Source organism: Antedon bifida, chromosome 7 (genome assembly GCF_963402885.1).
Source record: "Antedon bifida chromosome 7, ecAntBifi1.1, whole genome shotgun sequence".
NCBI classification, from domain to species: Eukaryota; Metazoa; Echinodermata; class Crinoidea; order Comatulida; family Antedonidae; genus Antedon; species Antedon bifida.
Genome location: NC_136232.1, coordinates 25,943,796 through 25,958,971, shown reverse-complemented (window position 1 = coordinate 25,958,971; position 15,176 = coordinate 25,943,796). Strand labels below are relative to the sequence as shown.

The window sequence follows — 15,176 nt, the reverse complement described above, 5'->3', positions numbered from 1 at the left end:
TAGCTATTCAACAAAAATTGTTTTTAAAACTTTCATAAAGTAGATTAAATTTTGTCATAACCTTAAACTAAACATAAATATTTCATTTCCTTTATTTCAAAAAGAACAAATACAAAACAAAAGAAAATAGTTCAAAATCCAAAAGAGTGATTAACCAAAAAGCGAAATGAATCACTGTAAAGTGGCTCACCAAAATGGAAATTGAAAAAAAATATATTACCTGATCAAAATCTGTGCTACAGTAAAGCTCTGTCTACACTATCAAACTACTTTGACAAAAAAAAGTGTGATGTGCCCAAATATGGTAGTGATATGCCCAAATATGGTAGTGACGGGGGTAGTGACATGACATCATCATGTCCATATATTGGCACATCATAATTTTTTGTCACATAAAGTTTGATAGTGTACACAGCGCTTAATACACTATATTGTTTTTTAAAAAAATTTCATTTATAAACTTTTTGATCTTTTGATCTCTCTTTGAATAGTTTACTTGCATTCTCAATTTATTAAATTTGATGGAATAATCATTGAAAACCCATCATTTTGATAATTAAAACAAATTACTTATTTGGAAAAATTTCCAACACTTTTACAACAACAACACTGGACACAGTAGATTTCAATTTTCAAATATACAGATAAATCAAACTAACTATTGCATAAGTCTATCTACATTAAATTAAACTTTCTTTACATTCTTCTACAGTATTGACCTTTGACACAGAGTATTGACCTTTGACACAGAGTAGATTGTACAATGACAAGATACTACTACAACTACTGTACTCAATTAACCATAATCCCAAGCTGAAATTAAAACATCCAGGCTTGTTTTGTTTTTACTGTGGCATCAAAAGCGCAATAACTACAAGCACCCATATTTGGCTACAAGAAACCCATATTTGGCTACAAGCAACCCATATTTGGCTAAAATCAACCCATATTTGGCTACCAGCAACCCATATTTGGCTACAAGTAACCCATATTTGGCTACAATCAACCCATATTTGGCTACAAGCAACCCATATTTGGCTACAATTAACCCATATTTGGCTACAATCAACCCATATTTGGCTACCAGCAACCCATATTTGGCTACAAGTAACCCATATTTGGCTACAAGCAACCCATATTTGGCTACAAGCAACCCATATTTGGCTACAAGCAACCCATTGGCTACAAGCAACACATATTTGGCTATAATTTGTCCATATTAGGGCATGAACCTGTCATGATCTGTCTACATTATGGACCTTTTTTATTTTTTTTTTAAAGTACAACAATATTATCTCATAGTTGACAAAAAACCATATGAAATATGAAATTTAAATTAGATAATTTTACCATATTGTCTCTAGAGTGTGAAGTGTCTATCACTAAATTATTTACAAGTAATAGAGTATAACAAAATGTAATATAAATTTGATTTCAATAATTTTGAATGAAAGCATAATTGACACAAAAAAAACAAAATAAATATATTAATTAGATAATTTGATTTCCAAATGTGTAGTGAAGTGTCCATCAGGACAGAAAATAATGAAAGAAACAACAATTTATAATTTTTATCCTAATAATTTGAACGAATAATCTTAAAAACCAATTTTTCCTAATAAGATAAAACGTGACAATAACTACTAACCCGCAAGGTGAACCAATAATGTATACTATTAACAAAACAATTATATAAGGAAAAATAATCTTCAAAATAAAATGGATAAAAATAATCAATTCAATATATTAAATAAAAATATAATTAAATTAATGTAATAAAACATGAACATAAAAACATTAAATTATAATTAAAAGATGTCATTATCATTGTATTGTCATAACAATGCACCAAAGTATCTCTTTTTATGGAAACCAGTGCAATACAAGATTTATTGTTTATCAGTTTGATAATTGTGATATTGTAGTTTTATTTCTTTCATACGGCCTCGTGGAAGAACACATTTTGCTGTGAACGAGCCTCCGTTTTAAAATAAAGATTTTATTATTATTATTATTATTGTTATCAATATCACAAGAATACAGTACATACACTCTGTGCACTAAACCATTTTCTTAACAATTTATAGAAACTCTGAATTTTTCTATTGATAACATTTTAGGAAACATCAATTTTCTGCAATCAAACATCTTACCAAAAAATGTAGCAGTACGCTAGTTTGATATTTAACATTCAATATGCCACATTACTGTACATAGAAACATTGTGTCTAATCTTAAATTGTCTATAAAATTATAAAATAGTTTGTGCATAATACGACAGGCTATGAAAGGAAACTATAACATTGGTTATGCAAGTTAAAATTGATGAAGTTCCTTAAAATGAAAACAAAAGTGATGTGCATTTTAAACTATAACAAAAATATATTAATATAATATACTAATTAAAATTCAAGGTAACAGTAATTATTTCTCAGAAGAAAAAAAAAACTTTCCAGTATAGAAAATGTACATGTTGTTGTCTTTTAAATATGTTAGTATTTCAGCAATATACAACAGCTTTGGTTAAACAGTAGGCCTACTAAGGTTCTGTCTATACTATCAAACTTTATGTGACAAAAAAATGTGATGTGCCCATATATGGACATGATGATGTCATATAACTACCATATTTGAGCACATCACACTAATTTGATAGTGTAGACAGGGAATAAGCTATCAAAGGAGAATGTGGATGTTAAGAAGTACATGAAGAATAGAATGTCTTTCAAAGATATTAATATTTAGTCCACGTTTTTTAAGTAAGTACTATCACATGCAACATATTTAACACTAACAGTCCAATATATTAAGTGAGTGTGCAAATGATTTGAGCAATAAAACCCAGGCCAAAAGTCACAAATGCTGTCTCTAAATTTAACATGCTTAAGCTAAAAATGTTACTGGTGTCTCAGTTGAACTTGAGTATGATTACTTAGCTATATATTTTACTGTAGTGTCTCAGTTCAACTTGAGTATGATTACTTAAGCTACAAATGTTACTGGTGTCTCAGTAAGTTCAACTTGAGTATGACTACTCAAACTACAAATGTTACTGGTGTCTCAGTAAGTTCAACTTGAGTATGACTACTCAAGCTACAAATGTTACTGGTGTCTCAGTTCAACTTGAGTATGATTACTTAGCTATAGATTTTACTTTAGTGTCTTGGTTCAACTTGAGTATGACTACTTAAGCTACAGATGTTACTGGTGTCTCAGTAAGTTCAACTTGAGTATGACTACTCAAGCTACAAATGTTACTGGTGTCTCAGTTCAATTTGAATATGACTACTTAAGCTACAGATGTTACTGGTGTATCAGTAAGTTCAACTTGAGTATGACTACTTAAGCTCAAAATGTTACTAGTGTATCAGGAAGTTCAACTTGAGTATGACTACTTAAGCTACAGATGTTACTGGTGTATCAGTAAGTACAACTTAAGTATGACTACTTAAGTTACAGAAGTTACTGATGTCTCAGTTCAACTTGAGTACGACTACTTAAGCTACAGATGTTACTGGTGTATCAGTTGTTGGCACAGTATTCCTGGAATCTTTGCAATCACAGGGACAGCTACAATGACAACTGCAATTTGAACAAGATACCGTGGACATACGATCCTTAAGGAATTCTGAATCAAATGATGATATTGACGGCAGATCATCAGGAATCTGTGAAGTTTGTCGCCCCTTCTGGTGCATTATGTCGTTCATTATCTCCTGCGTAAACCGGTTTAGAGATGTCTGACTGTCTTCTCCCACTTGTAAAGTATTTTCTTGCGATGTTGATTGATTTATTGTGTCTGGCATAATAAAGTTTGGATGGTAAACATTTTGAGATGATACATTGCCAACTAACCCTGTGTTTGATGTTAGCGCCGTTGATGACGATGATACAAGTGTATTGATTGTGTTGATTACCTGTTGATCAGACTGTTGGAATATACTTGACGGAACTTGTACGGTTTCTGTATCAACTAATCCTGAGTTTGATGTTAGCGTTGTTGATGAAGTTGACGCAAGCGTATCGACAGTGTTGATTACCTGTTGGTCAGGATGTTGGAATATGCTCGCAGGAACTTGACCGGTCTCGCTACCACCCGAATGGTTGTTGATATTCTTTGTTGGAAAAACATTACAAACAGAATTTGATTGTAGTTCAACATGGTTCTGTTGTTGAGTAAGCTGTGTCAAAACAGTGGACTGCTGTGTGCACGCTGCGCCGCTACCGGTTACTATTTGAATCTGCGGCTGTGTTGAATGACCATGGCTACAAACTCCTGAATTTCCATTGACCTGGATCACGCTGCTGCCTCCCTGGACTTGTATAACAGGTGCATTCTGGGATTCTGTTTGTGCTCTGCAGTTTCCAGGTGTTATGATTAGTTTAGTAGGTGTTGCTCCATTATTTAACTGTATTACAATGCTTTGGGACTGGTTTGCAGATGACTGTGTGTTACCTACCACTATCTTAGGTCCTCCCTCAACTTGAATCGAAGGTGCTGACGATGTTTCTAATAAAAATGATCAATTAAATTAATAATTAATTAATTAAATTTATATTGAATAAAGCTTAAAGATTATGATAAACAAAGTCTCTTAATAAAGAATTAAAAAATTCTTGGATCAGACAGGATTTGGACTTTGACACAATAAATGGTAGGCAAGAATCTCCTCTATCAAACCACTCTGAAAACAGATACAGCTTAACCACAGAATTAGAAGTCATTTTAAGTCATTAATTAATAGTTAATTAGTAGCATTCTGTAGCTGCAAATTACCTGAAGTTTGGACTGTGTTACCAGCAGATGGTACCACAATACCTGGAGATGATGCTACGATACCAGGAGATGGCATCATGATAATGGGAGGTGGCGCTGTAATAGTCGATGGACTAACACCAGATTGTGTTACTGTAATTCAGATAAAACACAACTTAATTACAACAAATACAGTACAGGTATATGGGGTATCAAAGCAGAAATGTTTTAAACATTACATTACACTGGGACAGGTATTTTACCAAGTAATTTACATTCTATATTGTGCTACTGTACGAAGACCCAATTGTGAAATAATATTATTACTGTATATATTATATTAACATGTTCAAATATAGATTACAATTAAATAAAAGGAACCAATGGAAAATGAGCATAACAATGTGAAACCTACATACCAGCTTGTGGTACGCTTATACCGACAGTTGGTACCGTAATAGTTGGAACGGTGGATGCCACAGCCTCGTTGGTGCTTAGTGACCTGATGGTGACCCCTTGCTGGTCGTTTCCAAGTTCATTGATGGTTTTAAGTAACTGAGCTATTGCAACACTGGCTTGCTGATTTATTTGTTCACTCATTATTTTCTCACTCTGTGTAAAATAAAAAGTAGTATGAAAACGATCCTCAGAAAGTGAAGACATTCAGTAAGCTCTCTCTCGAGTTTTCTCAAGGTTCACATATGCATGTATGAAAACTTGTAATAAGTGAATTTTTGAGATGTACAGTAATTGTAATTTGTATATATTTAATTTATACTCATAGATTTGTTCCTGTTTGTTTTATGTTGTAATCTATTAACGGATTCCATTTTTGCCTTTAATGTATGATGAAATGTTAAACTTCAATTCGTATACAAATTGCAATATAGAAATAGTAAATCACAATAGTAAATTGTTTATTAGTGCTTTTTCTACATCAAACATCTTAATGCCCTATAAGAAGAATAAGGCATTTGAGAGTAAAGTTTCTTGTCCATTGGTATTTTTATATCCATTTATCTCCCAGAAAACACACAAAGTACATACAAACAGAAACATCAGATAAATATAATTAAAGTAGAATATCTTTATTAAAAGGGAACCAAACAAAGGGGAGTCAGTGAAGTGTTCCCTTAATAGGGGTGTGGTCTCTTAATAGGGGTGTGGTCCCTTAATAGGGGTACATAGAATAGGGGTTAGCAATAGATAGTGTTGAAACATAAAATTCCCTTTGTTTGTTTCACAGTAAATTGTCCCCTTAAGCTCTGTCTACACTATCAAACTTTATGTGACAAACAAATGTGATGTGCCCATATATGGACATGATGATGTCATATCACTACCATATTTGGGCACATCACACTGTTGTTTGATAGTGTAGACAGAGCTTCAATATGGGTTTTCCAAAGGATAGCTTCTACTGTACTTACATCCTCTTGATCGTCTTTGCTTTTATCGTGTCCTTTTTTGTGGTTTTTCAAACTATAATGCGTTGTAAATGATTTTTGGCATCCATCCTCAGCACAGGCAAATGGTTTTTCCCCTAAAAAAAGAAAAAATCATTATTTACTGGAAATAACAGATTTAATTTACTCAAATACACGCACAAAATACTGTACTCAGAGAAAACCAACCCTAACATTAAAGATACACATTCAAGTCTTTGGAAATATTTAAATTGCAGAAGAATTGGTTTTAAAATGAGCCTATAATTATACCACAAATACTGAACACATTAAAATTCAGGATACTTGGAAGGTACTGTAAGTCTAGGCTAACAATAACAACTCCCTGGTGTAAGATGGTTATTGTTAAGCTCTGTTTATACTACATCAAAGTAGTTTGACAAAAAAGTGTGATGTGCCTAAATATGGTAGTGATATGCTTAAATATGGTAGTGATATGACATCATCATGTCCATATATGGGCACATATTTTTTGTCACATAAACTTTGATAATGTAGACAGAGCTTTAGCATTATTTCTCCATTCAATTAGTATTACTATTAGTATTAGCAAGCTGTTTCAGTAGACGAAGCAGAAGTAAGTTCACTGTGGGTATTCAACCATGACAGTTAAATTAAACGTCCCAAAACTCATTCTTACTGTATACATTTTAAAACCTGATTGTAATCAAATACCTGTATGGGTGCGTACATGTGTCTTGAGATGGTGACTTGCATTAAAGGCCTTCCCACAGCTATCAAACTCGCATCTAAACAAATATCAAAAACAAACTACTTAAAATTTTAAAATAAACCGCTATGACTTGTCACAGATTTTAACACAAAAAAACATAATTCTTATAAAAAAATCATATTAAATTGAAATAAAGGAAAATCTCCCAATACCAGACACCTTTGCGCTGATCTTATAGCCTTCCGAAAAGTTTGGTATTTGGAATGTGTTTTTAGAAAAGTCTGGTTTTGGGAGAGTTTCCAGTTCCCAGAAAATCCAGTTGGGAGAGTTAACTGTCCTTAATATAATTATGAAATCAATCAAATTTAAATTAATTCTTTTTAAATTATACAACTCAATTATTAACATTATTTATTTCATTAAAGGAAAAAAGATAATATATATAAACTTTGAGAGAGCTAGTTAGAAGTAAGTACGTAAGTTGCGGTACCTTGTCTTTATGACATAAAAAGAGATGCATCATCAGAAGTTATAATAATACTTACTTGTACGGTCTTTCACCAGTGTGAATTCTGATATGTTTTCTAAGATCACTCAACGTTGTGAAGAACTTTGTACATCCTTCAGAATCGCAGTTGAAAGTGTTTCCTTCGTGTAAGCGTTTATGGGCTTTCAATCGATACAGAGTATTAAAACTTTTGGTGCAATTTTTCTCCTCACAAGAATACGGTTTCTCTTTTGTGTGAACGCGTATGTGAATTTTCAAACTATACGATGTGAGAAACGCTTTACCGCAACCTCTCTCCTTACAAGTGAAGCTGTATTCTCCCGTGTGTGTTTTATGGTGCGTTTTAAGATTCCCCGCCGTGCTGTACGAGCGTTGACAATTCTGATATTGGCACTCGTAACGTTTGAATTCTCGCATTTTTGTGTGAGGGTTGTCATTTTCAACAGTTAATGTTGCTCCATGAATATTGTCAGGCATAGGCTCAAAGGAACTGATTTGCATCTGAATCTGATCATCGGATATTGTATTATGTATAAAACCACCTTTTATATTGTGAACGGTGGTAGATGTACTGGGTTGATCAAATGAACCTAGGCCTAGACCCTCGGTATCCACAGATGAATATGTATGATCTGTCAGCCCACGTTCGCTGTCATGACCAAGCTCACTTGGTCCGCCACCAAACAAATCGACTGGCTCACATTCTTCAATGAAGACAGAAGTTTGATCGAATGTCTGTTCAACTTGGTGAATCCCCCGCTGTTGTTGTTCATCCTCATCCAGTTGCATTTCATCCTCATCCAGTTGCATTTCATCATTTACACTTACAGGTTTATCCTCGCCACTATTAATTTTTGCCATTTTTATTTTTTAATAAGTCTTCCGATGAGTCTGCCATATAAATATTTCAGTTGTATAAACTAAGTAACAGACACAGGGTTCAATCATGGAGGTATTATACCTCCATGGACGGTTCAATGCTGCGAGCTCCGCTATATATATTGTACTGCTAGTAGTATACCTAGGCCTCCAAGTTGATTCATATTTGGGATGCGGATGAAAGTAGGCCTTCCCTACTTGGCCAAGCCTGCCGAAGCACCTACTTATACTACTACACTAGCTAGAGGCCTAACAAAAGGCCTAAATTACCAGGAGATATTCTAGGCCCCGTCTAGGCGGTTCACCGTCTAGTAGGCAGGCCTAAACTAAGAATAAGATCTTATATTTACTAAATAAACATTTATTTTGTCAACAACAAATGGATAGTTGTTTCAGTAACGTATCGGATCTTCAAGCTTCTTGAAATACTAATATTGATTGATATATATATATATTTTCCAGAGAATTCCGTCACACAAAAGTACACTCGCAAGCAAATTTTTTTTTTATTTTCGAATGTCATGATGTTGGTGTCAAAGGTCGCTAGATAAAAACAAATTAAAAAGAGATAAGAACGGTCATACTATATCTACGCCCGGTAGAACCCGGTAGGGTTTTATGCTATAAAATGACGTACAGTACATTTTAATAACATGCTTTAGTGGTAAATTCAACTGATATATATTTTGTTCTTTCCACAAACGAGTTAAAATCAGTTAAAATATTGTTAAACCATGGCGGTATATTAAACGTTCAACGCCACAAAAAAAAAAAAATCACTTATCACAGAGGGCGGTCTTCAGTTTCGGAATAAATTTAATCAGTATTTTGACAGTTTTTCAAATTAAAAATGTATAAAAAGTACAAATAAATATCACAATAACATTAAATATAATGTTTGCATGTACTTGATAACATTTTATATCATAAAACCCTACCGGGCCTACCGGGCGTAGTTTAGTATGACCCGATATTCATTGAAATATCAATTAGATCAAATTCTGAAAGATATGTTTAATTACTTATTTGAATAAGAAAATTGGGTGTGGTCATTTTGTGGTCTAGATTCCTCTTATGTTCAATTCTATTGTTTCCGACACTTTAGAATTATAATGAATGAGTGAGGGTTTTTAGTAATACTGTAGTAATAATAATAATATAGCACTGGGCGGCGCCACCTCCTAAGAATAATTTAAAAACAAATCTAAAATAAAAGAGTAGACAATTGTCCAATTGTCGCTCAGCTCTAATGGGTTTTATTTACATTAGGGAGAGAAAGAGAGAGGGGGACGGGGGGGGGGGTTGTTTTCACGTGTACAGGAATACATATTTATATATTTCATTTGACGAACTATTACCATAATATAAATACAGTATACAGAAATGAATTTGTCAGGGACTGCTAAATAAACAAGATTACTATAACTGAATTTGCTAAATAAACAAGATTACTATAACTGAATTAACTACAAGAGTCAGCAGTCCCGGTCCATGATATATACTAAACTAAATTTACAATTATGAGGAAAATATTCATTATTAATAATAAATATTAAAATGCACAAATATTAAATTAGATTATAAAGTATAAATAATATACTGTAGTTATTTCAAAATATAGCAGCAGTTATTACTGCTATAAATATGTTTTAGCGATTTTATCGTTAATATTTTATATTATCAGTCAGAGAGGAGAGCGAGGCCTTCACCCCTGTATTTTAGTTCAAACTCAAAAAAATATATCCAAAAATCGCGCGAACAGTATTGCTAATTTACATATCTAACCATTCATTGGATCCCCTTATAAAGCCTTGATTGTGATTGGACATTTCATCGTACGCGCTGAAGCCTAGTAAAATGCTATAAATACCCGTGACGGAAGCACGTGGTTATTATTCGTTCGCCAAATACCAAGCTGCTTTGTTGTCGTGTCGTTCATTTCAATAATACTAAAATTACAAAATGTCTGGTCGTGGTAAAGGAGGAAAGGCTAAAGGAAAGGCCAAGAGCCGATCAAGCCGTGCTGGATTACAGTTCCCAGTCGGTCGAGTCCATCGTTTCCTGCGAAAGGGTAATTATGCTGGACGTGTTGGTGCTGGTGCCCCAGTTTACATGGCTGCCGTGCTCGAGTACTTGACGGCTGAAATTTTAGAGTTGGCGGGTAACGCTGCCCGTGACAACAAGAAGAGCAGAATCATCCCTCGTCATCTTCAACTTGCCATCCGTAACGATGAAGAGTTGAACCGTCTCCTCGGCAGTGTAACCATTGCACAAGGCGGTGTGCTACCAAATATCCAGGCTGTTCTTTTGCCCAAGAAGACTGCTGCTGCCAAAGGAAAAGGTGGCAAATCCAGCCAGAGCCAAGAATTCTAAACATTCTAGGTTCGTCCAGCAATAATTCAAACCAAACGGCCCTTTTCAGGGCCACCAAATGACAAAAGAGATTTGAAAGCTTTTTACTAACTATACTTAAATACTAATACTAGCCTAGCTAGGCATCGTACCTACCAGGGAGGGATATGATAATTTATAAATATACTGTAATATTAAAATATCATTTCTAGTTTGCACGTGTGCTGATTTAGTAAATATTTTTATTTTTCAGGATTGAAGAACTGTTCGTGCTCAGCTGCAGTGCAATAAATACAAAAATGGAGTAGTTCGATTGGCCAATGCAATATAGCCTTTACTACTTACTCACTGTGCACTACACCAGGCTAAAAGTAAATAACTATATATAGTCCTACTAGGCTGTATGAATACATTATTTGGTCGTTTTACGCTGTAATATTACTTTTATTGTATGTACTTTTTAATAAAAGGTTTTTATATGAAATGTTCTCAATTTTATTTGTGCATTTAACTCCTGTTTACATTACATAGGCCTAGGCTAAACTGTTGTTAGGTTCTGTTGAATTTTTACTTCGTACTATACGTTGTTTGCAGAATTGTTCAGCCGTTGGCTGCCTTCTGTTTGTACTACTGTATTTATGTGTTTTTATGAATAAATACCTACATATACTGTATATTAATTCCCATATACAGTACAGTAGTGTTTCATTGGGTTTTCCCCCTGACGACCACACGCGACGATTGAAAAGGTAAAACTACAGAGGGCAGTCTTTCAGATATCTATGGAATGCCACAGGGTATAGGTTGGTTCAGTAATGAACAATAATCCAAAATACATGTAAACAAACAAATACATGTAAACAAACACTATATATTACCCTGGTGATGGTAGTAAAACCCTAATACTGTACTGTGTACCAAACAGCAACCGTACCTAAATAAATCGTGTAATTGAGATTGCTGTGAGATAAACGACATTCGCCTTCCATAGAAAGATCGTTAAAGCAGTAGCGGGGTTTTCTGATTCAGCAAAAAAACTGAACCGAGTAGTCGGTCTGAGATGGAATCTGCTGCATATTTTGGTGATGTTGTTAGACAAATTTCACGTGCTGTTGATGACGAAGAAGATGATGTTGAATTTAACGAATCCACATTGTAGGCTAGGCTCAATTGTTGTATTTAATTCCTAGCTAGGCTAGGCCTATTTAGTACAGTATTTGTTTTCGGTAGGCATGTGCCAGGCCATGTCCAATAGTTGGCCTAGGCTATCCTACCACCAGGCACTGTTCACTGTATTTGTAGTGGCTTGTTGTACTCTAGCTGGGTATGGAACGTCAATACTGTATACAGTACTATATAATGTATGGCGCGCCACAAGTGCATATAAAGTAAGATAAAGATCCATAACATAGAGGGTGCTATAACATTTTGAAAAATATATCAAACAATAGAGGGGGCTATTTAAAAATCTAAAGATATTGGCAGAATTTATATTACTGTAGTAAACATGAGTATGATTTTATATCTGGAGGAGATTCCCATGATTACCGGGAGAGTTGTTAGTATATGCTTATTTTTTAACCAGATTGTCTTAATTAATATTACAGACCTGTGTTAAGGTGGTGTCCATCCATACGAAAACAGATTGAGGACGGTAACCGTTTGACATGCAGTGTCTTAGTAGTGGCTGTTGGCGCAGAAGCTGTAGGTATGATCACATGAGAACTGCATAAATATATTTCATGTTTGAAACCTATTTAATCATCATCCAGACAGCTTGAGTCCCTTCCTTTACCTAAAAAAAAAGAGATGATAAAAAATATGCAGTGACCTGATCGTCCACCGTTCATTTTGGCCACCTTATACGCCCAAAAAAACCACCATTGCTCTATGACATAGCAAGTAAAGGTAGTAGCCTAATAACCCTTGTACAGTAATCTATGCATTCATATTGATGTACATACTGACATTGTTTTTCTACAGGATTTTGCCAAGCATACTTACTACCAGAAGATCCCGAGATTCTTGGCGTCTTCTCAACTGGGATGACCAATCTGGATAAAAACAGTTTTAGTCAGAAAGCAGATTTAGATAAAACATGTTATATACACAGAATCGCAAGTAGTCCAGAAGTTCTGGTTGTTTTATGCAAATCAACTGTTGCACCTGAACAATCATTTACATGGACAGAACAGGTGATAAACACGGACGGGACATTTTTTATCTTTATTAATGTAGTAGTATAGTACAACTATGTAAATAAAGTTTAGACCTTAGACCTAACCACTAGTTATTTGTAGGAAAACTAACTTCTGTTTTGCATGGTAAGGTCTATGAACTGTATTACAGTATTATAAATCCTAAAGTTCTTTTCAGTAAGCTGGGGTGGCATACATGTACAGGCCATGGATACAATGAACACTTTGGTCCCTTCCCATTAAGCTTTTTGAACAAACTTCTTTCCTTATTAATACAGTGTAAGTAGTCATCACACTTTTGTTTTTTTATACCTTTTCATATTAGTTGTTTGAAAACATTAAGACTGAGAACTTGTATGTCACTGTGTTATCATCCAGTTTAGTAACAGAATACCGGAGCAGCCGACTAGTGTCTGAGTTACCAACGCCATTTTTAAGAGCGCTTCGATCTACCGCATATAAGGCAAAACCGCAGAGCCCATTCTTGGAATCTCCAAATATGGTGAGCGGCTTACCAGCTGCAAGTATGTAAAAGAATTTTTGCTAAAATAATTTATTTTTTAAATTAAATAAAGCAACACAATTATGCAGTATTTACGATTATTACATAATTGAACTAAAATGTTAGTTTTTCAATATTACAGTATACAAATGAATGTTTATTAGTTGAATGGTGAGAATATTTCATGATTTGAAAGATTGAGTGCTCTATTTAATGAAATGGAGTCGAGTTAAATATACCTTTCTGGCATGTGATGCATAATAAACACATCAAATTGCAATAATACAATCAGGTGTGTTATAATAAGTATATATTTTTCCCATTCTCGCAGTTCTTAATCACTGTCAGATACAGTCCATAGCAGCAGTGTTGTATGTATCTTTCGTTGACTCACCACATGTGGACGTAGACTCTATGAAAGTATTCCAGCCAGTGCTAAGTGCAACACCTGTCAAACACCTTGTACAGGTACAATTATTCATTCTCAATATTTCACCTGGGTGGCAAATTAGTCTGGTCGGTACTATATATAGATCAAATAATAATAATAATAATAATAAAATCTAAACTGAAATTGACATTAATGAAAGATTTGACCAATGGTCATAGCCAAAGCTAATGTTAAGTGCAGAATGAACATTATCGGAATTTTCTGTCTAAACTAGTTTAATCAATTTAAGTAGGGACTTAAGTCAAGACATACAACCTAATAATAGGCACTAGCCTGAACTTATTCCAGCAAACATGAAGTGTATGTTTACTGTATAATAAAAAAAAAGGCCCAACCGTATTAATCTGTTAACATATGACAAAAGCTGGTGATTATTTTTACAAGGTGGTACGTTGAAAGTGGTTAAAAACAATTGATGTTAACTACATGATGTACAAGTAATTGGTTTTATTAATGGGATTAACAAAATGACAAAGACTGTTATTTTAGAAAGCTTTGTATAGTAATCACCAAGTCGTCCCGCAATCCCTTCACCATTTACAATATTGTAAAGTCTTAATTTAAGGTTGCCTTTCTTTTCAGCCTGGACCAGAGGCATCGGACAGGCTCAAGAAATTTGTAGAGGTTCACCTGAACACAATAAACTTGTACACATGACCAAAAACCGCCTGAAAAAAAAACACTAACATAGTGAACGCAAGCGTTAACTAACATAGTGAACGCAAGCTTTAAATATAATTTTCATAAGTCATAAGAGATACAGTAATACTACTCCTAGGATAAAAATGTCCTTACAATCAGTAGAACCCCTTAGGTAACACCTTTGTACCCAACAAGTGTCCCCTTAATAAAATATCTATCGTTTCTTTCACAAGTGTCCCCTTAATAGGGGTGTCCCAATGTATTTTAATTTGATTAAAGAGGGCCCCTGAATATCAGTTAACCCACTGAGCTAAACTGGAAGGGTTACCCTTTTTAAAAATAGTTGAAATAAAAAAAAAGACAAATGCTGATATAGTATGTACTGTAAAGTAAATGCTGTACAATAAACAAATACAAAAAAACCTGACTATTTAAACATCAGACAGCCTTGGTACTGTATGTTATCAAGGGACAATTGTGTAGCCAGTTGATTGACATGATGTTACATGTTCACTAAGTCACTACTGATAATGTGTATAGATTCTGTGTAACCAGTTGATTGACATGATGTTACATGTTCCACTAAGTCACTACTGATAATGTGTATAGATTCTGTGTAACCAGTTGATTGACATGATGTTACATGTTCCACTAAGTGACTACTGATAATGTGTATAGATTCTGTGTAACCAGTTGATTGACATGATGTTACATGTTCACTAAGTCACTACTGATAATGTGTATAGATT

At 34.1% G+C, this 15,176-nt stretch overlaps 3 protein-coding genes across 3 annotated transcripts; 2 read left to right on the top strand and 1 right to left on the bottom strand.

Annotated features, from left to right (window-relative positions):
• Window positions 1-445: 445 nt before the first annotated feature.
• LOC144847733 (uncharacterized) lies at window positions 446-8,747 on the bottom strand. The gene is made up of 6 exons (XM_078704236.1): window positions 7,441-8,747; window positions 6,898-6,971; window positions 6,187-6,299; window positions 5,176-5,368; window positions 4,778-4,909; window positions 446-4,510 (listed from the first exon to the last, which is right to left on the bottom strand). Exons 1-6 carry the CDS (start codon window positions 8,262-8,264, stop codon window positions 3,498-3,500), a joined length of 2,349 nt encoding a protein of 782 aa, XP_078560362.1. The 5' UTR covers window positions 8,265-8,747; the 3' UTR covers window positions 446-3,497.
• Window positions 8,748-10,167: 1,420 nt separating this feature from the next.
• On the top strand, window positions 10,168-11,118 carry LOC144847463 (histone H2A, embryonic-like). The gene is made up of 2 exons (XM_078703848.1): window positions 10,168-10,664; window positions 10,888-11,118. The coding sequence occupies exon 1, from the start codon at window positions 10,245-10,247 to the stop codon at window positions 10,653-10,655; it is 411 nt and encodes a 136-aa protein (XP_078559974.1). The 5' UTR covers window positions 10,168-10,244; the 3' UTR covers window positions 10,656-10,664; window positions 10,888-11,118.
• Window positions 11,119-11,418: 300 nt separating this feature from the next.
• Window positions 11,419-15,026, top strand: LOC144847455 (proteasome assembly chaperone 1-like). The gene is made up of 6 exons (XM_078703832.1): window positions 11,419-11,789; window positions 12,242-12,342; window positions 12,618-12,829; window positions 13,158-13,356; window positions 13,666-13,802; window positions 14,368-15,026. The coding sequence occupies exons 1-6, from the start codon at window positions 11,695-11,697 to the stop codon at window positions 14,440-14,442; spliced, it is 819 nt and encodes a 272-aa protein (XP_078559958.1). The 5' UTR covers window positions 11,419-11,694; the 3' UTR covers window positions 14,443-15,026.
• The last annotated feature ends 150 nt before the right edge of the window (window positions 15,027-15,176 follow it).